Raw genomic sequence first — 27,577 nt, forward strand, 5'->3', positions numbered from 1 at the left:
TAATTGTTCCTTGATGTCCCTTCCAGTAGACTAAACTCCATGAGGCCAAGACTCTACCCAAGGTTCTATACTATTGTATTGTCTGCCAAAAACACTGTATCATAAATATCATATATATTAAATATCATTTATTGAATGAAAAACATAAAATAATGCCTCTTTAAGAACTTCCTTTTTTCTGTGATTGGCACAACCATCCAGTTATGCAATGCAGAAATCTAGGAATTATCCTTGACACCTTCCTTTCCCTCAGCCCCAGTATTCAGTTCTTCCTCATGTCCCTTTTCTCTGTAGCCTCCTCTCTCTCCTCTTTATCCCCTTCCTCTCTCTCTCCTCCCTATCTCTCCTGCTTTGTGTGTATGTGTGTGTGTGTGTGTGTGTGTGTGTGTGTGTGTGTGTATATATTTATATATTTTTTTCAATGTAAAATTATACTTAATTTAAATATACTTATCATGATATGCACTGAGTAATATAGGCAATTGTTGAATCACTATATTTGACACCTGAAACTAATATAAAATTACATGTTAACTAAACTGAAATTAAAATTTTTTTAATTTAAAAATTATATTTAATTTAAATACTTTAAATTAAATATATTATTAAATATTTATCTTTAAATAATTATCTTTCAATTTTACCAACTGAAACATTTTATAAGATTGCTAGGAAACCACTTGAGGCCCAGAAATTTTCAAGTTACTTATCCACATAAAATCATAAAGCCTCACAATGTTTCTGAGAGAGGGATCCAAACACAAATATCCCAATGCTGCTAACGGTTAGACTTCTTCTAGCATATATCATATTTGCTTATTTCTGTGACTCTCTTCTAGATGATTATCTGAGTGCCAAGATGGCATCCTATGGACCTTTGTATTTCCCTTTTCCTCCCCTACATTCTAACACTTTGTATAATGTTGTGAATGAGCATTTGTTGAAATGAACTGAATTGATCCGGGGTCTGCTCAGAGCCAACCTAGAGTTGGTCCCTTTACTTACTCACTTACTCAAAAGTCCTACTGACCTGCAAGATGCCTACATCTGCGGTGGGATCCATACTCCCTCTGGTCTAACCTGCACCACTGGGGCCTCATGGGTTCCCATGACATGGGCCACAGCATTCTTGTCATGGTGGGATTGCAATGCTCCCATGAAAAAGTACCAGGATAAACATTTGTCTTTCCCCAGGACATGGCTTTGGTACTCTTCTTTTTAACCCTAAACTACCCAGCACAGAGAAGAGAAAGAGCTCGGGAAATCAAAGGAAACCGTAATAATGTCATGAGTGATTGCACTGGTCGCTGCTGTGGAGAATGGGGACGGTGGCCCTGTGCAACAGTGGTTAGAGAGCAAGTGTTCCCGACGCCACTTGGCTTCTAATCCCAATTCAGCCACTTATAAGCTCTTTGCGTTCCTCAGTACAAGGGGGATGAAACACACATCTCCCTCAGGCAGACTGTCATAAGGACTAAACCATCTTATACATGTAGAGTCCTTAAAACAGTTCCCTACTTAGAAATCTTCCTAAATGATAATGACTATCATAGGAGAGGGGAGGTGAGGGGGCAGAAATCTCAGAAGAACAGTAACAAAGAATAATAGTTACTATTTTTTGAGTGCCTGCAATGTACCAGGCATTATGAAGGGGTGGGGTGTGAGCAGGAGCAGAGACACCTGCATTTACAACTATATAACACTTATTTAAAAACAATAAACTTTGCTTTGATGAGATTCTGGAAATGAAAAGCATTATCCCAGAAATAAGTGAATAATATGCAAGTTTACATCAGTGTTTTCATTACTTAAGGCAGACCCAGATCACATATTCCCTAAAATGACTCTGCAGATTATTCCCCTTATTCTTAATCTTTATAAGAGGACATGTTCTTTGTGTTCTTTTAAATTCTTTTACAGCTTTTTGGAATTCTCTTTAGGCATTTCTGCTGCTTCTTGTTCAATATCTTTTTTTTTTTTTTTTTATTAGACTCCTGTGTTCCTGGTGATTGTAACTTTTTTTTTTTTTCTCAACTTTTTTTTCTTATTTTCCCTCTGTATAACCATCGAGCTGAAGAATGTCTAGTCTGAGTTGAAACCTACCTCACTTACTTTAGAAAATAAAGGCAGTGCTATTTATACATTCACCTTTGTAACATTCAAGTCCCAAAATGCACCTCTGTCATAAAGTATTTAATAAGTCTAAGCAGAAGTTGCAAGGTAGTATATAGAGTATTGTCTGGGGACTCTAACTTGGTGAAATTTCTCCTTTCTCTTGATTTTGATATAGAGACCAAGGTTTTTAAAAAGAAAAAAAAAGAAAGAACTTTTTTTTTCACATGCAAAGAAAACTTTATTTTGTTTCTTTTGCCAGAAGTGTGGTTTTGGCCAACTAACTCTGGTTTGTCTCTTTCCTACACACAAAGCCCTCTCAGCAACAGCCCAGAAATACACAATTAGTGCAACAGGTCAATAGACAAGAAGCCTCCTACTCAGCCAGATCAACACATAGCCCTTAGTAACTAGACAGGCCCAGGCTCACTCAAAAAAGTAAAGCAGAAGATTGAAGCCCCAAATGGGAAATTTGGTCTATCAGCCATCTTGGATCTCATGCAAGCTCATAGCACTCAGAACAATCATCTCTGCCTGAGTTATCTAAACTGGCTGCCTGTACTATCCCATAAATCTACGGAGTGATCAAATTGCACAACCTTCCTCCTCTTTGTTTGGCTAGATAAACATCTTAGAAGAAATAATTCACTTTGCTAATTGAGAGTAGTCATCTGAAATGTTCGAAGCCGCCAGCTGAGGCAGTGCACCCTGGCGAAAGCTCCTGTCTGAGATCTGGGGGTCTGGGTTCTGTCTGCCCTCGTTTTGCAAGTTTACAGCAGTGATGTGAATTAGTAGTGTCTAAAGAAGCTCAAAGCAATAACTTTCACGAGAGCTTCTTCTCCCCACCATATTTGGGCCGCTCCATGGTTGCATCTTTCTGACGCTATCACCAGCTCATCTTCCTTGTTCATAGCGACACCCCTGCTATGAATCTCTCTCCGTGTTTCCTGCAGCTGTCATCGTCACCTTCTTCATTTGTCTCAGATGCCACAGGAGCACAGTAGCCACTGCTCTGTTCCTTTCCGACCCCATTTCCCCACCCTGAAGTGACCTTGACTCCACAACCGGGGCCAGAGTCTGGTTCTCGTCATGTGGCCCATGTTTCAGCCACTGTAAGTTGTCATTGCTGTCAGAGTCTCCGCCATATTTGCCAGTTACATAAGAGGCCACATAATGTCTGCTCCCTAGCGCAAGCTTTTATTAAACAGAGACAGCCTGAGAGGCCAAGTGGGCAAGAGGTCCATCCCGGAACCACGTCCCCTGGGAGGGTGAGTGGCTGTCTCCGGGTCTTGGCTCCTGGAGCCACTCAGCTCAGCTCTCTGCCTGTGTTTGCAGCCTTAAATACCCGAGGACGACATGTTATGTTTTCGGCCTGAAGGGGCAAAAGAGAAGCAGCCCTTTCAAAATAAGAATTTCCCTGCTGTTTGTTTCATTTTGGAACACAATAAGGACAGGCTGAGGACACGACTCTGAGCTGTCAACACTTCCGACCCGGCTTCCACAGCACCTTTCGCTTGCCAGAAAAAAAAGTTGCTTAAGTGAAACAAGGGCCTAATGAATAGTCAAAATAATTGTTTAGCTTGGATATAAGGCCTTAGGTAAATAGATGATTGCCTGAGACCAGAGGCCAGAAAAAGCAGTTCAGCAGGACGCTACTTGTTCTGTTTTTCGGACATCAGCCCAGTGGCCTCTGCTCCTCCAGGGACGGTTGTTACTGAATTATTTCTCTCTTCCCACGAGCATATTGAAGCAATTTAGTATCAGAGGGGCTAATAACAGCAGGGAGAATGAGAGAGAACTTTCTATATTGGAAATATATCCTTAAAACATGAATATTACCTTATTCTCAAATAAATTGAATGCTCAGGATGTGGACTGTTTGGTTTGTTTGTATTTACCTTTCTGTGTTGAAATTTTCTAAAATGCTTTGTTAGCCCACTTACAATTGTCCTGCCTCCTGCCTTACTAGTACTTTTAACGTGATTTCATCCTTTTTAAACACTATTATTTACTACCCCTAAAAACCATCATTAGGTTTATGAGTAATCCACTTCCAAAACTATAATTGTAGTTATAGACAGAAGAAGCATTGAAAAGGAAGCTTTCAGGTATGGGTTTTGTAGTTTGTTGTTGTTGCTGTTGATTTGTTTTGTTCTGTTTGTTTATTTAAGTGCCTTTGCTATCAACTTTCTTCACTGTTTCTTTTTCCCCAAAATGGCATTACATCATGAAAATTCTATTTAATTAAGAGCTTGATTAAATTAGTTGCTAAGTAATTTCAGTTCTACTGAATAATATTTTTAATAATTGCTTTCCATCTCTTACTTGAAAATAATAGATGCCTTGTTGATCCAGAACAGGATTTGGTTGTCTTACTCGTTCGGCTCATTTCCGCTGGACTGCTATTCAAATAAACAACATCTATCTGATTGAATCTTGAACTCATCAAGGGGGTGGATTCCCCTCGTACTCAAGTTTCAGGAGTCATGATGAATATATATTTGGTTTATTGGCAAATAGCAATCAAAGCATACATTGGGCCATAAAAAAGTGAATGCTTAGCTGTTTCTATGATTTTTTATCCTGATGATATAGGATAAAGGTTAAGAACATGGGGTTTAAGAGCCAATTTCGAATTTGAATACAAACTCCACCCTTACTAATTCTGTGAGCTTGGACAAATTATCAAATTTCCACTGGTTTCAGTTTCCTCATCTGTAAAATGGTCTAATAATAACACCTACTTCGCTGGGTTGTTGGGTAGATGATATTCAATAATACATGTAAAATGCTTAGTACCGTGTAAGGTTTCAAGAAATTCTAACCCTCATGCTATTTTCATGCACCTTATAATTTTCTCACAACAACCCTGTGAGGGAGGCGAAGCTGCTGCAATTATGCCAATTAATTTAAATATTAGAAACTGGACCTCAAAGTGGTTATTGAGTTGCCCACAGTCACCCAAGATGGTGAGATATTGATCCTGTCAGTAACAGGAATCTCTGAATTACTCACATACTGCCTTCCCTTTACCTAGCTTGCCTTGTGATGCTGTCTCCTCCATGTTCATCCCTAAACCTAAAGCCCTGAATGATAATGGGCGTCCTCTGCCTTAGACTGTCAGATGGACAAAAGGAATAAATTTTGACAGAGGCTTTAAAACCTCTATTGATATTATACAGAAGTTTTCTGGGAAAATGGTACCCTCTGAACTACACAGTCAGGAGGGATGCTTTGCTAATCCTGGGAAAAAAAAGTACTAGTGGACAAGTGATTTCCAATTGGTGAGCCTGAAACCCCTTAGAGAAGCCCACAGGGATGGCGCAACAGGTCAACAAACCTAAAGCCTAGCCGGCTTCATAGACCGAATGAATACAGGCTTATCCATGCATAAGTTTTGAAGCATATGTCTATCTGATTATCATTTAGAAAATATAAATCATTTAGGCACTGCTGAATTTATTATATCATTTTGGCGTGCTGTATTTTCCCAATGGCTGCTAAATTTCACCTATCATGTGAGGGTCTGTGATTTTTTTTTTAAACCATTATGTACAGACTCCTTAAGATTAGAAACCAATGTTATTGAGGAGAGAGCTCTGCCTATGAAGTTTAATAACCTAGATTTAAGGACCAGCCCTGCTAGTTATAAGTTAAAGCACCATAAACTCAGCCAGTCAGTTAAAGTCCATAGATATCTACTGAGCGCCTCTAAAGGGCCCGCCCGCACCCTGAGCTGGAGCTGGGTAGGTGAACAGCAGGCCTGAACTTTCTTCCTGAGCCTCCATTTTCTCACCTATAAAGTAAGTAGAATAATAGTGGCTCTCCTCACAAGGCTATTGTGAGCATCCAATGAGATAAACAAGAAAATAAATACACTGTGATGTTTGTGAAAGTGCTTTGTGAACTCTTTAGAGTGCTGTAAACATGGAGTGTTCAAGACAAGCTGCTGAAGACAAGAAAACCCTTCAACTCTCCCTAGTGGATTTCCTATAACTGCTGGCCATCTACCCCCATGAACTTGCCAAATGCTAACAGCATTCCTTTCTTTGATCTCAGATGATATTCATATTTATAAAAATGCTTTTCCATCTCTTTCTTCCTCCTCCCCTTTTATTCCATAAATTGTAACATTCCTTAATATCAACATGGCACTGTAATATCAGATTATACAAAGCATTAAATAAGGCACCAATATAAAATTCAAATCACAGAATAACCCAGAGGCTCACAGCTTGCAGTTTGTAAGCCCAAACATACACAACGCCCATCTGTAAGGGATATTTTAAACATTGCCAATGGCACTGGTTACAGCTGAAGGGGATCTCACTCAGACCCTGGTTAACTCCAGGGGGTAGGAATGGAGGAGATATGACTGTCCCTTTTCTCTACTCATAGGCTAAGGCCTCACTGCCACGTCATGTCTGGGAAAAAGTGGTTTATGGGAGGGGACCCATTACTCGTGGAATTGAAACTTTCCCTGATTCAGTTCTTCCAGAAATATAGAAGATCTCACGTATTTTTCTCTCTCCTCTAATTCCATATTTTATGTGCTAATTTGTACATTTTGTCTTTATATTTATTCTTGTCAACAGAAGACATTCACTTAGAGTCTGCTAAGTGCCATACAATACACAAAGCACTATGGAAAAATGCAAAACACATAATTAATATGCATGATCCTTTGCAGGAGTTTAGAAAGAAGTAAACCCAGCATTTATTGCAAGGCAGCAAGTGTTATTTTATATTCTTCAACCCATGACACTGTGAACCACTGAGGTTTAGAGAAATAAATTTCCCAAGATCATACAGGTAGCAAGTGTCTGAGCCGAGATTGTCCTAGGTCTATTTCGTCTTAAAGTACATGCTCTTTCCATTCTATTTCATTCCCTCCCTTGATCGGGAAGGCAGAAGACACAGCAAAAAGGAACGTGAATGCAGACATTAAAGAAAACCTGCAAATGAATAAGTTCTACAAGCTCCACTGACTATTTCGTGTACAAGGGTGGCAAGTGTCTGAAGTACCTGGAGCTGGGCTGGCCTTCATGGAGCAAATTCTAAAGCAGATCAATGATAAATCCTGGGCGGGCAACAGGGCAATGGACACTAGTCAGAGAACAATTGTGCTGGAACCAAGAGAAATAACACTGGGCAGTTAAACATTCTAACAAGAATAAAAGCTTTAATCCCAGAGCATCATTTGTTCTCCCAGATTCAGATGCCCCCTCCTTGTGGCCCTCAGACTATGGAAATCTTGTAAATTACTAAAATTTTCACAGATCCACCTTCCAGGCAAATCTAAAAGACAGCAGAGTGCTGCTTCACTTATTAGAGTACTGCTAAGTTCATTACACTTAACATTCATTAAATATCCCCTCTCACATAGCTCTCTCTTAAGCAAGGTAAGTGGAAATCATTTTCCTTCTGACATTTGGCTCCAGTGACATAAGTGAGTAAGAGGATTTACAGAGGAAAAGTGAATACACTTGGCAGTGTTTTCAAACATTTGTTTGGATTTTCTGTTTTTTAGGAGATGTACGACTAAGGGGTCAGACGGGGGTTCCTGCTGAACGCCGCGGCTCCTACCCATTCATTGACTTCCGCCTACTTAACAGTGAGTAATCAAGTGTACCTGGAAAGGAACAAACGTTTTCTTTAAAAAAAAAAATCTCACTTCCCTCTGAACTTCAAAACCCTCAGAGGTCTGCCTTCCTTCCTCCATGTCTCCCCTCCCAAATGGAACTTAACCCTTTGTCTTTAGATTTCCTCCCTAGTGAAGTGATTCTGGCCCTGCCCTACCTCCCAGCGCTTTAGTGAGAATCAAATGAGATCATTTCAGCTTTCAGAATGTAAGCCTTAAAAACCGTGAAGCCCTATACAGGGAAACTTATTCCTTTCATCATCCAGCACATTCTTTCCACCTTCATCCAGAACTAGACCAGATGAGATTCTATTTTATTGTTAAAACCCCACAGGGAAACCTACTCACATATGGCCCTTAGTAACTACCCATTGTCTAATTCTCCCTTCTTTGTCTCATCGAAGTCCCTGAGATCTGTTCTTGCATTCCTCATAAAGCTCTACACCATGGCTGAGCCCTTGTAGTGTGCACTTGCTGCTTCTTCCATTAGAACTACCTCGGAAAGTCATTTCTTTCTATCTTTCCCCTTCATATATTACTCCTTATTTGGAGTTTTGCTCAACCTCTGGTTCATAATTCTGTTAATTTCAAATTCCTTTGGAAACCCAAACCAGTGACCAGTCACCCTGCCTGATAGCATGCCTTCTATTGCAATCATCCTGCACTTTGGACTTGGGGGTGGGGGCGGTGGGGGGAGAAACTGTATAAATTTCACAGTTTGCTCCAAGGTTTTCAGTGTTTGGTTCTCATACCACTTCCCATCGATAAATTTCAAAGTTCTGGGTTGCACCCACAGAGTATTACTTTCCTTTGGCATAAACAAGTTCAGCAGAAAGGTAATTTGATTTACCTCGACCCCTAAAAATTACTAGGAGAAGTCAAAACTTGCTATCCTTGGATCCTCAAAAGGTCAGTAGTGAATAGAGATGCTTGTATTTCTCCTAGCTTATTAAACTTCCATAGCAATGTGAAATATCCGTTTTCTCAGCTCTCTCTGGGACACAGAGACTTGGAGTAACCTTTCCATACTAGAGATAACCTCCCCAACCCAGCCCCCCCAAAAAATGCATTTTCGAAGACACAGTTGATTTGCTAACCCAATGTAATATTGGATACAGACTATGGGGAGCTCAAATGGTATCTCAGCTTTTCTTATGACCCTGATTAGGCTGGTCCAGCTACTCATGGAAGTTACCCCTTTTGACAATATCTAGATTGTACTGACTTCCAGTTCCCAGGCATACGGTTCCACCAAGCAAGATGGGGATGAGCAGAGGGTCCAGTTAATTCATTGTCTCAAAGAGATCAGGACTCTCCAATGGCTTCACATACGAAGCGTGAGATGGAGAAAATAACCAAAAAAGTCTCTTTCAATATTAGATGAGATGTTATGTCATGTTTTCGAATATAAGGCATGAACAAATTAGGAAAAATAGGAGATACTTCTCTTTATAATAATTCCAAGGTTCCAAATGATATAATCTGTTTCTAAATTATTCCAATGTTAATAAGCAACATCAGCTAAGAGCAGTTATCTTTGCAAGTGGGATTAAGGAATAATTTCCCTATATACATCATAGGTCCTTGCAACACTTGGATTTGGGGTTTTTTTTATCATCTGTTTTACTTTCAGAACGTTAAAAAAAAACTGAAAAAATGTATAAAAATCTTAAACAGAAAACCAATGCAGATAATATTTCACTACTATATTATTCACTATATAGCAAATCACATACAAGCAGGTACTATCCTGTCATCCCTCTTCTGAAGGTCCTCCAGAAACTTCCTAGTGTCTGGACTGACCCCCAGCCTCCTTCCCCTGGCCTGGGATGCTATCTTCCCTCCACCCCCATTTCACCCCGTATGTTGCTCAGGACCCTCCACACATTAAGTGATAGTGTTGGCCATCCATTCTGAAATTTCTTTTTCCTCTGCTCAGCACTGCACTCTGGATAACTCCTTCACTCATGTCTCTTTAGCAATAAAACATGCTAAGGCGATATCAACTTACTTTCATTGTATTTTGCTTTCTAGTGGACTCACTTTTTTTTTCCTAGATGTGTAGAACAGTTCCCTAAACAGACTACAAGATCCTGAATATCTGTCCAACTAGATCAAAGGATCCCCTCAAAAAGACTGTATTAAATAATTATAAATGCCAGTCATCCCCTATATTTTTCTCGACAGCTCAGATAGGACTGAAGCCCTCTGAGATTCTTCCTTATTTGTGGTACTGTCTATTCCATTGTCAAATGCCTGGCATACCCAGTTACTGAGTTGAAAATTGAATCAATAACATTACTGCAGTCATTCTCCACAATTTCCTGCGTTAGTCAGCAATTAAAGTAACTTGTCGCCAGGTAGAACCAGGTATGTTCTATCTGTGTTATGTACAGTCACGTAAGATGTAATATACATGTCATACCTCCTACTACTTTATATAGAGCCTATTTAGTTCTCTTTAATGTCATTCATGTTCCTGTTGGGGTTTGCCTGCCTGAGTTGTTAGTGTGTGCTTTCTGCCTAGAGGGAAACATTTTAAATATACTTCTATAAAAATTTAAAAATAAACCCCAAAGATACATTTTGGGACCTTTTGCTAAAACTCTTATTTTTACCAACTGATTCCAATTCTACACAGTAAGTACAAGACTAGTTTAAAGTGATTTTTTTGTATCATTTACCTTAATTTTGAGTCATTTTTTTCCCAAGTACAGGCAGAGACCAAAGATTATTTTCCTCAGGTGCTTGCAGTTTTGCTCTCTCTCCCAAGGTAGAACCTACCCTTGGACTTGCTTAAAAAGACAATTTATAGGAAAAACCAAAGCACCATAACCTCTATACCCTGTGTCTCATCCCTACAGCCTTTCTTCTAAAATGCTTAGTGAAACCCACATGGCTGCCACCCCCTGTCCAGAGTGTCCCTGGGGGGTTACCTTCTACCACTCTCTTCAACATATGTCTTGAATGGCTGGAACATGTGTAACAAAAATGTACATTACTAGTAAGGCCCATTGCACTTCTCCACTAGCCCCATCAGGCACAGCCCAACCTGCCATAGCAGAACAGAAAACATCAGAATTAATATATAAAATAACTTCCCTGGGGGCACCCCGGTGGCTCAGTTGGTTAAGCGTCCACTCTTGATTTCAGCTCAGGTCATGATCTCATGGGATTGAGCCCGGTTCATGGGATCAAGCCTGGTGTGGGGCTCTGGGCTGACAGCACAAAGCCTGCTTGGGATTCTCTCTCTCCCTCTCTCTGCCCCTCCCCAGCTCAAGCTCACTTTCTCTCTCTCTCTCTCTCTCTCTCTCTCACTCAAAATAAAGAAATAAACTTAAAAAAATAAAATAGCATAACATAAATAAAATAACTTTCCTTTTTTCAGAATAAAGTTTACAGATACTAAAACAGTTAACCAGAATGAGACTGGGCCAATGACAACCAATGCAGTAAACCTGTGCTCCCGTCCATGCCTATTTTGTGACAGATATAGAGATAGAGATAGAGATAGATAGATAGATAGATAGATATGATGTTTATTTATTTTTGAGAGAGAGAGACAGAGCACAAGTGGGAGAGGGGTAGAGAGAGAGGGAAGCAGGCTCCAGGCCCTGAGCTGTCAGCACAGAGACCGACAAAGGGCTCCAACTTATGGACCTCAAGATCATGACCTGAGCCAAAGTTAGATGCTTAACCGACTGGGCCACCCATAAGCCCCCAGGCCTGTTTTGTAAATAAGATTTTATTGGAACATAGCCATGCTCATTCATTTATATATCATTAACAGCTACTTTTATCCACAGAGACCATATGGCCCACAAAGCCAAAAATATTTACTATATGGCCCTTTACAGAAAAAATTTACTCTTAAATTAGATTTTTAAACAAAATTGAAAGGGTTTATGACATCTCCATAGGTGCATTCAGCCTGGTCTGTTTTCCTTTGTTCATGTCATTTTTTCTTTTCAATCCCCAGTGCCATCAGTTTACTTTCAAGGATGGATTCACATTGGCTTAATTTACATGCGACAGAAATATAAACAGAGAACTTTCTTGCTGGTTCAGCATTTAAATTCCACAATTATAATTTCTATCTGCACAAACATTCTTCTGTAAGAGGTGCCCCTTTCCCATATATTTTGAAGACATGGGACTACCACACCTATTAACTTGTCTACATTCTACATTCTACATATAAGATGACAATATACACCTAGTTTGCCTGGCATAGTCAAATTTGTACCTGTTTTCTAGGCATACTTATTAATAATGCCATTTCCCACTCCCTAAGTATTCTGGTTTAGACGACAAATTACAAAGTCAATGGATTTTATAGTTTTTCTACAAAAAAAAAAGTTACTTCAAGACAACACCTCTTAAATGTCACTTTCAATCCAGGAATAAAGATCAGAAAATCCTCCTCATAAGAGATACAGGCAGATCCATGCATGTCTTGGTTGAGAATAGGTAAGATAAAGTTACCTGTTGACAGACAGTATTATTTACTATTTATATTTTATACAATTTAGAAAACAGGCATTTATATGAACTTTGAGAAGTTTCTCTGGATAAGTAGCAGAAAAACGTGGCTTCATTGCATAGGCCACAGGAATCATAGACCTTTAAAGAAGATTATCTTTACACCTAAGCATGGGAGGTGGGGGTGGGCAGAAGAGAGTGAGAGGAAAGGGTGACGATTATTTTTATTCTACCTGAGATACTAAAGCAGAGACCTGAAAGAGGGCCGGAAGAATGGGAAAGCAATGGCTTGATTATCCCAATGCCAATTTCCTATAGATTTATGTCATTTACTAACTCTGTGTGGAGGGAAACACGAGAAGAGAAAATGGAGAGAGGAGTGTTCAGAGAAACGTGTGGCCTCAGAGGCGAATGTCGCAGAAGCAATCACAATTTTCTGCAGAACAGGTGGTTACAGCTCCCCTTGTACATCTCTGTCTCCTGGTTTAATATAATCAGTAGGCTGAGTAGATAATGACTAGGTGGAGATGTTCCCATGGCAACCATTTCAGAGCAACACAATGTGATTTCCACACTCGCTCAGCAAAGGAAGTGACATACAAAGCAAACATTCCCAGTGACTGTGGAGCTTGAAGGAATAAGGCAGCTTTAGCTGCAAGTTTCAGGGCAGCAAATTCAGCTGCCACAGAGAGCCTGGAGCCCCAGACGAGCCCCAGGACTTTGCAGTAGTAGGTTAATTGGCTATTTGGCTTTTCCTGTTGGTTAATTTGCTAATCTTGATCTTTAAAGTTCTATTCCTCCAGATCCGCCTCTCCAGGCGGGGCCATTATCGCTGCACAAGCATGAGGTAATTTTAGCAGAGCTACAAAAACATTTTCCTTTACTCATTACTTTTGATCGAACTAATAAATACTATATATTTATGACATATAAATATATAATATACATAATATATACATATATAATTTTATATACATATATATATATATATGTATATCTTTTTATGGAAAACAAGTGACCCAGAGACTCAAATACTTTTTTTATTTTTTTTTATTTATTTTTTTTTTAATTTTTTTTTAATGTTTATTTATTTTTGAGACAGGGAGAGACAGAGCATGAACGGGGGGAGGGTCAGAGAGAGGGGGAGACACAGAATCTGAAACAGGCTCCAGGCTCTGAGCTGTCAGCACAGAGCCCGATGCGGGGCTCGAACTCACGGACCGCGAGATCATGACCTGAGCCGAAGTCCGACGCTTAACCGACTGAGCCACCCAGGCGCCCCTCAAATACTTTTTTTAAAAGCTGCCATCTAAAACGTTACACCATGCAAAAATATAAAGTACATTCACAGAAGAGCTGTCAACCAAAAGCCACCCAGCATGTTACAAACCATCTAGTGCTTAAGTGATGTCCCCATCTTAAAGAGGGACAATTTGCTTATAAACTCAGTTTTCTAAGAAAGAATTCCTAGAGGATGGTGATAGCCTTTTAGTAATCTTCTTAAAGGTGATTCTTAATGTTACCTGTGAGAACCACATAAATGCAAAGAACCTAAATTAAAATGTTACAGGGTGAGGTGTTTAAGGGCACAAACATGCAACCCGTCGATAAATAAGTCCTGGAAATCTCATGTACAACACAGTGATTACAGGCAACTGTATTATCAACTTCAGAGTTGTTAAGACACTACATCCTAATTATTCTCACCATGAAAATTAAATGATAATTATATGACCTAATAGAGATGTTAGCTAACACAGTAGTAATCATATTGCAATATATAAATGTATCAAATCAAACACCTTGTACACTTAAGCTTACACAATGTTACATGCCAATTAAATTTCAATAAAAAAAGAAAAAAGAGAAAATGAAATACAAAATACACTTTAAAAAATGTTATGGGGTGATTTAAAAGAAATCATATTGACAAGATGATTTCCCATTCTCCCCAAAATTCAGGCCCGCAGCCCCATGGCCCACAATAGAGAACAGAGATGCAAGCTGGGACTAGCTTAGACTTCTCCTGAGTGCCAGGTAACACTCCACAACTTCAAAGTTCAACATTTGTCTTCCTCTGGAAGAAAGACAAGACGTTGATTGTGGTTGCGGCTCCTTTCTGACTCGCCTGGATCGTGCTCCATGTTCCAAGCTCCCCAGCATTTCACATACAGAAGTACCAGACCAACAGGATAGTTAGCCACTGAAATGACTGCATTGCAGAAGACAGAATTGATGTTGCCCTCACTGTTTCACCCATTCCCTGTCACTATTCACCAGTGACCATCGATGGAGCACTTCCTAGGGTAGACCGTGAGCCAGGTCCTGGAGATATAAAGATAAAATGAGAGCCCCCGTCTCTGAGAACTTTATAGAGACGTAAGCCTGTACATTTTGATGTGATAGGATACATTTAATAACACATGCATGTATAATAAAAGCATACATAAAATGAGAAACATGTATGCGTATACAGGATTCAGGGGAAAGCAGGATTAACTTCGGGGAGGTTGGGGACGGGAGCAATTAACTCAGTCTTGGGAAATTATAGAAGGCGGTCTGAAGGAATGAAAACATGAACAGGACTAAAGCAACAATGAAGTGAGGAGGGCTGCACACTTTTAGAGCCATTCTGAAATGTGCTTCAAGACCTAAGGAACCAAGAAAGAGTCGTCCACAACTCTACTCAACTAGACATAAATTTTATTGGAAGATGAGGTATTCAAGTAGAAGCCGAAGAAGTCAGGAGAGATCACTCAATATATCTGACTCTCTGGGGAAAACCATAATGAAAAATAAACAGTTTTCACCTTCTTTTTTTTTTAAGTTTATTTATTTATTTTGAGAGAGAGGGTGCATGAGCAGCAGAAGGGGGCAGAGAGAGAGGAAGAGAGAGAGAATCCCAAGCAGGCTCTGCACTGTCAGCACGGAGCCCAATGCAGGGCTCGAACTCACAAACCACGAGATCATGACCTGAGCCAAAACCAAGAGTTGGCTGCTGAAATGACTGAGCCACCCAGGCACCCCAACAGTTTTCACCTTCTAAAGCTAGGACTGAAAACAGCCATTGCCTTTTGTTAACCTGGCTGACACTGTTTAATCGATTCATTATTTTTTAGATGAGCGATAAAAAGTAGAAAATTGAATCAGGGAGCTCAGGGAGGCCAGTATTCCCTCTGGGTTGCCATTCATTCATTCAATAAATAGAATATCCACCGTCTGCCAAGCAGGCCATGAGGCCAAGGTGCGCTAAGCCACACCAGTAACCACGGGGCTGGGATAGCTCTTGTCCCAGACAGCAATGAGACTGGAGTCTGCCAGAGACACCAAATACTAATACCTCAACAATTCCTTTCAGGTCAACAAGGACTGGGGTAGCAGGGGGCACCTACCACATCCTATACCTCGGCTGGGGATTCTGACTGCTCAAAAGGAAACTTTAGAGATTCCTTTACCCTCGAAGACCTAACAATCTCATTACACAGGCAAGACAAACACACATTAAACCAAGGACCTTACAAGAGCATAAATGGTCTAGTTCTAAAATAACTGACAAAAACAATAAATCAGAGACCAAAGAAGGCAGAGATTACTGAAGTGCTCTGAGCAGGAAAAGAAGGCTTTATGGTCTTATGCTGAATTCTGAAAGATAAGATAGAGTGTTGTCTTGTGAAGGAATTGCCTAAAAGTGAGACTGAGCTGACATATGGGAGACATTAAGTCATTAAGTAGGAGAAGGTCCAGAAAGTAGTAAAGTATGTTGACTAGAGAGAAAACGAAAGGCTTGGAATGCCAAGATAAAGAACTTGAACTTGACTCATTAAACAAAGAGGGTCACTAGAGAATTTTGAGAAAAACATAGATGCCATAAAATAGTGCTTAAGAAAATTAACTAACACTCATATGTAGGAGGCGCAGACTCACTAAATCAAGAGAAACGTGATCAGGCAGCAGACTACAATGGAAGTAGAAAGAAGGTATAAATCCAGAGATGATGTGGAGAAAAAGAGATAAAACTTGATGATCCTGAATGCTGGGAGATCCTGGGGTTGTTCTGGCCATCTGAAGAATTGGAGATGAGATCAACAGTGAAGAAAGTTGGAGGGTGAGTTAGGGAAAGATAGTGAGCTCAGGGACAGGTTTTTTGCAGAAGTCAAGTCCAAGAGAGAGCTGTTAATAAGGGAGCACAGTACAGGTCAGAAAGGCCTGTTTTGGAAATTCCATTGTATTCCTTGGGTATTACAATCATCCATGAGTCATATGGCCAGAACAGGTATCTTTGTTCAAGGGTCAACAACAGCTACTTTGTTCAAGGGTTCCTATGATTCTAGTTTATAATAAGCTTGATTTAGCAAAGCATAAGATTATCGATAATAAAACCCACAAGGACGTCTCACCAGCAATTTATTTTCCTCTGTGAGAAACTATGTAAACATGATTCAGACACCATCCTACCCCACATCATGGATTCTGTTATGGTACAAACGTGTTTGCTTATGTCAGAGCCCAGCAGGTTTGTTAACTCCCTGGAATGTAGCACAGAGAAATGGCCATTTTCTACTGCAGCACTTCCTTGAGTAAAACCCTGATCCACTCAGAGTATTTCTGGTATAGTGGGTTCTTTGGATTTCTGGAGACAGTAAAACAGGGAAGCAGGAGTAAATTAAGTTTCTTTTGACTGAAGTTATCCTATGAGTCACTGAGCCAGAATGAGTTGTTTGTTAAATAAAATTAAATTCAGCCTCCTACCCAGAAGGAAGCACAGCCTACCTCTTGTGACTTCATTAATAAATAAAAGGAGGGGTTATGCCCTCTCATTTCTATCGTACCTTTAAAGTTTGAGAAGATTTAAATGACTTGCCATAGTCCATATTTAACTCTACATATGAAAAAATAGAGTGTTCCATCCTTAGAATCTTTTTGTGTTTCCAACTTGAGATCACTGGGTTAATACAAGATCAAGAAGATCATTTTCTCTCTAACTAGCAAACCAAATTGCCTTGGGGCACCTGGGTGGTTTATCACTCATAAGTAACCTAAGAGAGGGCAGTAGAACCAGTGCCAAAGGAAAGTGGCAGCATTTACCAAGGAAAGTCCCCAAGGAAGATGGTGGTGGCCACTGCACCCAACCACAGCCACCACAAGAGCTTTAAGATGGGAAGTGCTTAATCCCAGATACAGGACCCATGAGGCCAGGTGGAGAGCCTTCTTAGGCAAGGTCCCCAAGGCTATAGGTCTCCAAAGGCCTGGAAGCCCAGGAGGGCAGCTGCAAACACCAGAAACATCAGAGGTCCTTCTCACCCAACCTGGTCCACCATGATGGCCCCACCCAGAGCCCCATGCACACTGCATTCCCCCTGCTAAGTGCACACCCTAACCCCAGTTAATGGAGGAAGTTGGCAGAAAGACAAAGAGCTTTGAAGTCAGACCTGGATTTGAATCCTACTTCTTTTGTGAGTGTGGGAAAAATGCACACACTGCTTACAGTTCACATTTATGGAAGGAGATTGTAACACCAGCCTCACTAGAGAGGTAAATGAGCTCAGTGAGTCCAGCAGTCCGTCTTGCTTGTAATAAGTCCTCAGTAGATGTAGTTGAACTTTGGATGTACCTTCCTCCTCTACTGAGTACACCCCTCCCCAGCCACCTCTTCTCCTAAGAAGTATTTATTCACCCCTCTCCCACCATTATGACCTTTGTGAAACCTGCTTCAACCTTCCCAGAGGACTAATTACTCAGTCCCTCCTCTGTGCTCGCACCACATCTCCAAGAAAGCATCCATCACACTGTAACTGCAAACTCATTGAACTTGAGTCTCTGGAGAGTATATTACAAAACTTCCTGAGGCTACTTGATGTAGCAAGCCTGGCTCTGGACCTTTCTGTGAGTATTAGGGAACCACTGACATAGGTCACCTATGCCATACACATATTATATCAAACAATAATAATAATAACAATAATAGCTAATATGTGTGGAGCTCTTAGGTCCCAGATACTGCTTTGCACATGGTGATGCATTTAATCCCACAAGATCCCTATGAAGTAGGGACTACTATTTAAGATGAGGAAAATGAGGCCCAAAGAAAAGAAATAACTCACCTAAAAAATAATTTGTAAGCCGGGGCACCTGGGTGGCTCAGTTGGTTAAGTGACCGACTTTGGCTTCAGGTCATGATCTCACAGTTTGTGAGTTTGAGCCCCGCATTGGGCTCTGTGCTAACAGCCCAGAGTCTAGAGCCTGCCTTGGACTCTGTGTCTCCCTCTCTCTCTGCTCCTCCTCCACTCATGCTCTCTCTCGCTCTGTCTCAAAAATGAATAAACATTTTAAAAACTTTTTAAATAAAAAAAAGAGAGAACTTGTAAGCCAAAATTCACACCCTAAAAAATCCAGTACCAGAAGAGCACAAGCTCTTAACCATGTGGACTATAATTCATCTTTATATATGAATTTTAATGTTTAAAGGCAATACATGTATGCAAGATATTCCTTTTATGTGTCATATATATAATTACTCATATTAAATGTTTTCCTTATATTATAATAGTTATTTTCTTTTTATAGTACATTGAGACTCTCCTTTTTGACATAAAAATGCTTCAATATCATTGAACAAATATAACCTAATGAGAAAATATATAACAAATATATAACAAATATAACCTAATGAGAAAATATATAATCATACATGTAACTAATTTCAACTACGTATTCCAACTGCTCTGGTAGAAGGTGCCAAGTGACAAATTACTCATTTTATCACTCGACCTTGTATTCTTTGGTAAGAAAGAGAAGGGTGTGGTGATGACAATGGAGGACACTTGTCAGCTGTCCCCAAAGAAGAAGGAAATGGAATCGCTATTGTGACAAAGTCAGATTTGAGGCTGCCACCGGTTACTTTAATTTTTCTCAAGGGGGAGTTGGTTATTTCCTGTCACGCAAACTGTGCATCATCAAAAGAAAGTTTCTCAAAACGTCTATAATACATTAAAAAGAAGCAGGGTACTGTAGATCTTAAACAAAGATCTCAGCTACATTTTTTTTAAAGCACCAAAATTTTAACAAGTATTGTTTCTAGATGAATATTATTTCCTTCTTCCTGTCTTCTTGTTTTTCTATCTTTTTTTTACCATGAGCAAGTATTCCTCTTATCATCAGAATGAATGGGATTTTATGAAAAAGAAAAAGCAATGTCAATCTGAAATAGAATTTTTTTTCTAAATAAAGTAATATTAAGATGCAGAAAATGAAGGGGCGCCTGGGTGGTTCAGTCGGTTAAGTGACGGACTCTTTGTTGCGGCTTAGGTCATGATCTCACGGCTCCTGAGATTGAGCCCGCGTTTGGGCTCTGTGCTAACAGAACAGAGCCTGCTTGGGATTCTCTGTCTCCCTCTCTCTCTGCCCCTTGCACTCTCTCTCTCTCTCTCTCTCAAAATAAATAAATAGACAAAAAAACATGCAGATGATGAAGCTACAGCCGTAGGCCAGAAAACATTATATTACTTCCACCTTAGAAAAATAACTGAAAATTATGAAGTTAGGTATTTATCAAAGCTATGTATGGTACTTCACAATAATGGCTTGTCATTAGAACTGAAATTTATTCCACAGAGCACGAAATCAAAGTTCTAATTCACGTTTAAACAGCACTTTACATTTGACAAAACTTTCAAATGAAGTCACCCAAGAATTCTTTCAGCCCAGTTTCTCAGTTTTACAAGCAAAAACAAAAAACAAAACTGAAAACAAAACAAAAAAGAAAACAGTGACGCTACAAGGTAACTCGCTGCAAGGTAATGACAGAGTTAAGATCTGGGATTCAGGTCTTTTAACATTCTGTTTTTCCATTCAACCACAGGCCTTCCTTATTTAAATTTACCTTAAATATATTTTTTTAAAAAATTTACCACTCGCAATGAAAGAAAAGACAAACCAAGGGTTTCCCCTGAAAGTGGTGTGGGAGCTAGCTCCAGAACAGTTGCCTGGAGTTAGACTCTGGCAGCAGGGGCTACCAGACCTCTCTGTCCTCCAGCTTCCTGGGCTGGGAGAGAAGGATTGAAGAATACGTACCTCACAGAGCTATCATGAGAAGTACTGAGTACTGAGTACTGAGTACTATCATGAGAAGTACTGCAGTGCTAGCACAGTGCCCATCACAGTATAAATTCTCAATAAATGTGGACTGTTGTTAGTTCTGGTATTGGTATTTCCATTTCTCTATGACCATATGTAGAAGTTCTTGGAAGAGTATGAAATACGTAACAGTGCAATGCACTTGACTTATGTTGAGGAAGAGCATGATTTATTCCCCTTTTCAGTTTCCCATTCTTCAACTTACTCATTCTTTCAACACGTCTTTATTGAGCCCCCTCTACATTACCAGACACATCTCTTTCCAAAGTATGATTGTAAATAAAGTGGTAGAGAGAAAACAGTAGCTAGAAATCTGGAGTAGGGAAGGCTTTTGTGGTTTATTTTTTTGCAAGACATTTAAGCGTGCTGAAATTATGGTGAGAAAGATCTAGTTGAGAAAGAGCAATGGGCTACATAGGACAGAAAAGTCATAACTAAAAGTAAAGTGTCCTGAAAAGGTGGGAGGGGGACTGGCCTTAGAAAAGGAAGCAGCTCTTGTAATAGAACAGGCAGAAAGAAGAAAAGAATGGCTGCCGAGTAGGAAGTTTTGTAGGTTTTGTATCAGAGAAGGAAGGAATTTCCTGCCTAATAATTCTAGTTTCTCTGTGAAGTAGGACACAAGACGGGGAGTCAAAGAGACAGGGCAATGGACAACCCTCTGATGGTCATGTAACTGTCACCCAGAGTGCTAGTTCTGTGCTCCACCTGGCCACCAGTACTCATCATCAGAAGTACCACAGCTGTGGTACCACCAAAAGAGAAATTTCCCGCAACAACATGGTGGCCTAGCCCCACCTTGGTTGGCTACGCATATGCCATTGCTTTCTCTTTTTCTTACAGTGTGGGCCATTATAGAAAAGCCCATCGCGATTCCGGCTCTACTCCACACCCTCACTTCCCCCTGAGATACAAAACTGCAAAACAAAGAGATAACCTCATGTCGGAGACTCTTCTCTCCTGTGCTTATTTGTGCCGCGTGGGTAATATAATCTGTAAGGAATGTTTATCCACGAACACAAGTTTTACCTCTGTCTTTCAGTAGCTCTGTCCTGCACACCCACCCCACTACCATCCAGAGGAAGCAATTCATTGCATGAAGACAGTTGTGGCTGTAGCTGTGGCTTTTCTAGGCAGAGGCTGGGCCATGTTCCCTCCTTGCCCTTCTTTCCCCATTGGCTCAGGTTCCCACGGCAATGGACAGACTTTTTTCCCAAGTTGCCAAGAAATTAGTCAAGTAGGACGTACTTACCTTAGCATAATTATAAGCCCCATACCCCCCTTCCCTCGTTCACTCACTATTTTTTGACAATCCTTGCCATGTGAGGAAGGAAAATCTCCCACCTCTTTTCTTATTCTTTTCTCATTCTTTCATTTTTGTGCCTTACCACATTAGCTCTATTTTCTATTTTGGAGACAATTCTGGTAAAGACCAGAAAGCTAAAAATCTGTCCCAAAAATCTCCTTGGAAGACCTGGAACAAACCTCTTCTTTTGTAAAGAAGAAAAGATAAATTAGATCAAACAATTCTATTTATTGAGCAACTGCCGTGTGCCAAGCTATAAGTATAAGGGATACAGGATGAAAAAATATATATCTTGAGAAACACTTGTACACAACTCAGATAAACACCAGATCAATTGACAGGTGCCAAGGAAATTACAATGAAAAGATGACTGGAGATTCTAGGGAAAGACCTCATGAAGAGATTGACGTTGACACTTGGACAATGATTGGATTTTTGTAAGTGGAGTTTTAAGTGCATTCAAAATAAAGATCAGGGGTGGGACAATGCTGAGTTTATTCAAAGGGTGAGTGCCCTTAGGTCCTAGAGTGAACTCTTAGTGGTGAAGGGAGGGAGTAGCAGGGTTGGAGGGAAAACAATAAGAATTGATGTTAAAACTGGTCTGAGGGACACTTGCATGGCTCAGTTGGTTAAGCATCAGACTTCAGCTCAGGTCATGATCTCATGATTCATGAGTTTGAGCCCCACGTCAGGCTGCCAGTGCAGACCTGCTCTGGATCCCCTGTTCCCCTCTCTATCTGCTCCTCCTTGACTCATTCTCTCTCTCTCTCTCTCTCTCTCTCTCTCTCTCTCTCTCTCTCTCTCATAAACATTAAAAACAATTTTTAAACTAGTCTGAAACTTTTACTGCTTGATAAGGATTGGTTAGAACAAGAACAGAAACCATCTCAAATAGCAATTTGTCATTTACTCTGTAAAAAATAAAGTGGAGAATCACTGAAGGCTTTTGAGTAAAGAAAAACACGTTTTCTCTCCCTTGTATCTTGCCTAGCAAGTGGTTGCTTCTTGCTAATATTAAAACTGAGTTTCAAAAACATGACCAGTTATTCCTGGGTATATAGTGAAAATGCACTCTTGGGACACCTGGGTGGCTCAGTCAGTTAAGTGTCTGACTTCAGCTCAAGTTACTATCTCACGGTTCATGGTTTCGAGCCCCATATCAGGCTCTCTGCTGTCAGCATGGAGCCATCTTCAGATCCTCTGTCTCTTTCTCTGCCCCTCCTCCCCCCTCGTTCTCTCTCAAAACTAAATATTAAAAAAAGGGGGGGGGGCGCCTGGGTGGCTCAGTCTGTTGGGCGCCTGACTTTGACTCAGGTCATGATCTCACAGCTCGTGAGTTTGAGCCCCGCGTTGGGCTCTGTGCTGATAGCTCAGAGCCTGGAGCCTACCTCAGATTCTGTGTCCCCCTCTCTGTCTCCGCCCCTCCCTTGCTTGTTCTTTCTCTCTCTCTCAAAAATAAACATTAAAAAAATATTTTTAAAAAATAAAGAAAAAGAAATGAATTCTCTATCACATCAACACCTTTAACCCAACCTCCCATACCTTAGATCAAAACTTCTTTTCAACATGCTTCACAAAAACAACATGTACTGGTCCCAGGGCTTAACTCTGTGTCAAATTTGTTAAATGGAAAGTCCCGGATCTCAAGCCACTCTCAGTACAAAATCTGTAATTGTAACTGTAAAATTAGCTAATGTTTATTGAAAGTGTTCTATGTGCCATGCCGTATATATAAAACCTTGTTTATGGTCTATACACTAAGGCTGCTGGGACACCCTTTTGCATTTGTCTACTCGCCGAGTGAGTGTTTACTGAGAACCTACTGTGTGCCAGACACCGTTCTAATGGCTTAGCTCCCACAGTGGAAAAGAAACAAAGTTCCTTCTTTCAAAGGACCTGTTTTCTTTAAGTGTTCCCTCTATCACACGCATCCCTCTTGATTATAGCAATAATTATTCTTTAAGGGGTAATATTAGGTTCCCAAAGTGTCAACAGTACTCTTGATGCCAAAGTGTCTCAATACTTATGTAAAAAGTCACAGGCAAATAGATTATAACACCTCAGAGGGACATCTCTTAAAAGATTCACATATCGAAAGGTGAGCATTTTCTAGTCAATCAGATGTTCTCTTAGTTCAGAATTGTCAAATATGGGTAGCCTGTTTTGAAAGAATCATAATATAACCAAAAACTCCTAACACGAAAGCTATCTGAGGGCACAACTTAGTTTTTCTTCAGTGACTCATGACTTCTCAGAATCTTACAATTCTTCAGAGTCAATTATTTTAAGTGGCAGTTATTAACTGGAACTTCAAAGCAATCTTTGTGAAGAGTTTAACTTTCTTATTTTTAAAATTCCCATTAGCTGAACCTGTAAATGCCAGTCGTGCCTCCAGAGATTTTGAAAATAATATAAAGCACTGGGGTTTTATTTCAGCTGTTTGGAAATGACTAACAGGGTAATACAATGGATGAATTTCATCAAACATTAATAGCGGGATAAGTAAGAAACACCCACTATATGGAAATTAATAATAAGACGTGTCACCATAGTCTCATGACAGGAATGTTCTCTTGGAGTATTTTGAGCGGTGTAATGGCTCTCACCACCGGTATCTTTTAAGTGTCTTAAACAGAGAAGATTTAAGAGAAGGAAACACTTATGCTCCTTTAAATGATAGGAAGCACTGGTAACCATTAACCGATGATATTAATGGCATAAAGAATAGAAACGGGCGACTTGAGGTGACTTAGGGACAATTTAAATTACGTATGAAGAATGAAAACTTGGGCTGAAGGATTAAGAAATTCTAAATTCCATTCCTTAAATTGTGGAGTGGAATTTTAAATGAGGCTGAAAAATATGTGCAAAGTATCAACAAAATAGTATACTGTTAGAAAAGCTATACAAACAAAAAAAAACATTAAAATAACTTTGGTAGAAAAAATTAAAAGCCAAATGACAGTATCATGTGTGCACATCCTCTGATGCCAAGCTCAGACTGTCTGACTGATTTGGACTTTATCACTATCATTTGGATGTTGTATCACTATCTATTATCTTGTTGGGACTAACGAAAATTAAATTTACTTTTATTTTTTTATAATTTTTTAAGTTATTTATTTATTTAGAGAGAGAGAGACCACATGCACGCATGAGGGACGGGGGGGGGGAAGAGAGAGAATCCCAAGCGGACTCCGTCAGCAAGGAGGAAGAGCTTGAGTCAGGGCTCGAACTCACGAACCGTGAGATCATGACCTGAGCCTATATCAAGAGTTGGTCACTTAACTGACTGAGACACCCAGGTCCCCCCATTTCTCATCTTATATTAGTGAAATATAAGCTCACAAAAAAAGAAACTCTATTTTGTTCACTGCTAATTCTAATGCTTAAAACAATGCTTTGCACATAGTAAGGGCTTGACAAATATTTGTTGAGTGAATAAACAAATTATGTAAGGTGTTTATTCAAAAAGACTTGTTGCTATGGATGGCTTATTCTCTTCTTACTAAATTTAAATTATATGTAATATGCTTATAGCAGTAGCTGGAGAGTTTGCCCTGTTACAAGAAGTTTTTCAAATGAGTTTGCTTAAGAGTATCTTCATAAAGATTAGCAGTATTATGTGGTAATTGCCTTTAAATCATGTTTTCCAAGCCAATCATCTTCATTGCTATATATCTTTTTTAGCGCCGGTTCCCAAAGTGCACTGTGCATACCACAGGGTGCACTTGGTGATCTTTTTGTCACAAAGCACAGCCTTCTTTCTTTTACTTTAATAATTACACATTTATTTTCATGTATAATAGGAAAAGTATAATGCACATCCAATCTGGTTTTTTATTGGTGCCAAATTTATAAAAGACATTTTTAGTAAAAATGAATTTATTTGATTTAAAGAAAGATATTAAGTAAATACTGGTATAGGTGGGTATGGTAAAAATCATGATGGCATGTAGATGGCTAAGTTCAGAAAAGTCTGATCTTGGCTCTTGCTTGGAGTATTAAAGCACAGATAGCAAATTCTGTGTTATTGTACTATCTCCCTATGCTACTGACAGGAATCTGTTACTTTACCACCTTGATCAGCTAAGTTTTTATCTAGCTTTTAACCCTCTCAAATCCAATGTCTCCTTTTTGTAGCAAATATTTTATATTTGCTTTTACTATCCTGAAAGACTATCCATAGCCTACATATTCACTACATTCAAAAAAGAAAAAGTCAACCTAAAGTCCTACCTGTATTATAAAGCGGAAATACAAGAAAAGCAATCTGTGGCTTCAATTGTTCATTTTCTTTTATTATTTTTTTAAATTAAAGTTAGCTAGCATACAATGTAATATTGGTTTCAGGAGTAGAACGCAGTGATTCATCACTTACATATAACACCCAGCGCTCATCCCAGCAAGTGACTTCCTTAATTCCCATGACCCATTTAGTCCATCCCTCCTCCTACCTCTCCCCTCCAGCAACCCTCAGTTTGTTCTCTAGAGTTTAGAGTCTCTTTTATGGTTTGCCTCCCTCTCTTTTTTTTTCTTTCCCCTTATATTCATCTGTTTTGTCTCTTAAATTCCACGTATGAGTGAAATCATATAGTGTTTGTCTTTCTCTGACTTATTTTGCTTACCATGATACTCTCTGGCTCCATTCCCATCATTGCAAATAGCAAGATTTCGTTATTTTTTATGGCTGAGTGATTATATGTGTGTGTGTGTGTGTGTGTGTGTGTGTGTGTGTGTGTGTGTATATGTATGGCACATCTTCTTTATACATTCTGCATACTTTGATCATTACACATACATTACATGCTTTCAATGTGTAAATGCCAGGGCATACCCAGCCCAGCCGGCAAAAGGATGCAGTCACATACTGCACCTCCATGCTGAGTCACGGTGAGTGTGACAGCTGCGAGTGCAGATTGACACAGGTTTGTCATAGTGGTAAGGCAATCCGATATCACAAGCAGTCTTACCTCTGGTGGTTTCCTAAGACCAAGAACCACTCTTGGGAAATCCTGTCCACGACCCCTCCGGCCAAAATGACATCCCTCCTTTAATTTGCATAGTGCTTGCATTCCTGAAAAGGGACAATATAAACTGCGCACTTGTACGTGAAGTGGGGGAACAGGTCAGGTTCCAGGTTCTGACCATGATATAGAGGCTTTCCGCCTACGCGAACACCTGCACAGCCACTTAGAAGTTGAATGAGATACAGGACAACTGATGTGTGGAACTGTCTCCACACTTCGAGACATCTAGCGTCCCTGGCTCCCTTCCACTGTCCATGAGGGCCCTTTCCATCATTGTGACAGTCAAAACTGCCACCCCCATCATTGCCCAAATGCCTCCCACACTGATCTCTTAAATCCAACAACACTCTTGGGGTTGTTTCTTAAGCTCCTCGTCACTAACTAACGTGTAGTTAGTAATCTACTTTGGGCTTTTTATTTATCAGGGACAGCTTTTGGTTCTAAAGTATCTTAAAAGATTAGCTTTATGGCTTCAACAGCTATTATGATAATATCTATTTTATTATTATTACTGAAGTTTTATTGTTTATAGCTTGTTAACTGTAAAATTTCTCTTTGGCTTAAAGCTGGTAAGGAATAAGTTTTTTTTTTTGTTTTTTGTTTGTTTTTTCTTTTTAGTTGGAAACATATTTATTACATTCTTGTTAAACAGTTCACTACATGCCTTACAGAATGGGTACCACAGCCAGAGAATAAGTTCTCTTAAAGCAAATTTCGGAAGCTTTGGTTGCTTTTAAGGAAAAATATTTCAGAGTTGAGGCTTCTGAAAGAATCTGAAATTCAATATAACTAGAAATCTGGTTACTGAAAATCAGATACTTCTTGAATTATCTAAGCCTCCCAGGGCTGCAAATGTTGACAGCATGGCTTTCCAGG

The 27,577-nt window shown here is 39.7% G+C and overlaps 1 protein-coding gene across 4 annotated transcripts in view; it reads left to right on the plus strand.

Annotated features, from left to right (window-relative positions):
* Positions 1 to 27,577, plus strand: part of PDE7B (phosphodiesterase 7B) — a 313,976-nt gene that overhangs the window by 229,742 nt on the left and 56,657 nt on the right. For all 4 annotated transcript variants that reach the window (XM_042939904.1, XM_042939906.1, XM_042939903.1 and 1 more), the window contains one exon: positions 7,643 to 7,726. In XM_042939904.1, coding sequence (XP_042795838.1) covers positions 7,643 to 7,726 — 84 coding nt within the window. The remainder of the gene's footprint in view (positions 1 to 7,642; positions 7,727 to 27,577) is intronic.

Source organism: Panthera leo, chromosome B2 (assembly GCF_018350215.1).
Source record: "Panthera leo isolate Ple1 chromosome B2, P.leo_Ple1_pat1.1, whole genome shotgun sequence".
NCBI lineage: Eukaryota > Metazoa > Chordata > Mammalia > Carnivora > Felidae > Panthera > Panthera leo.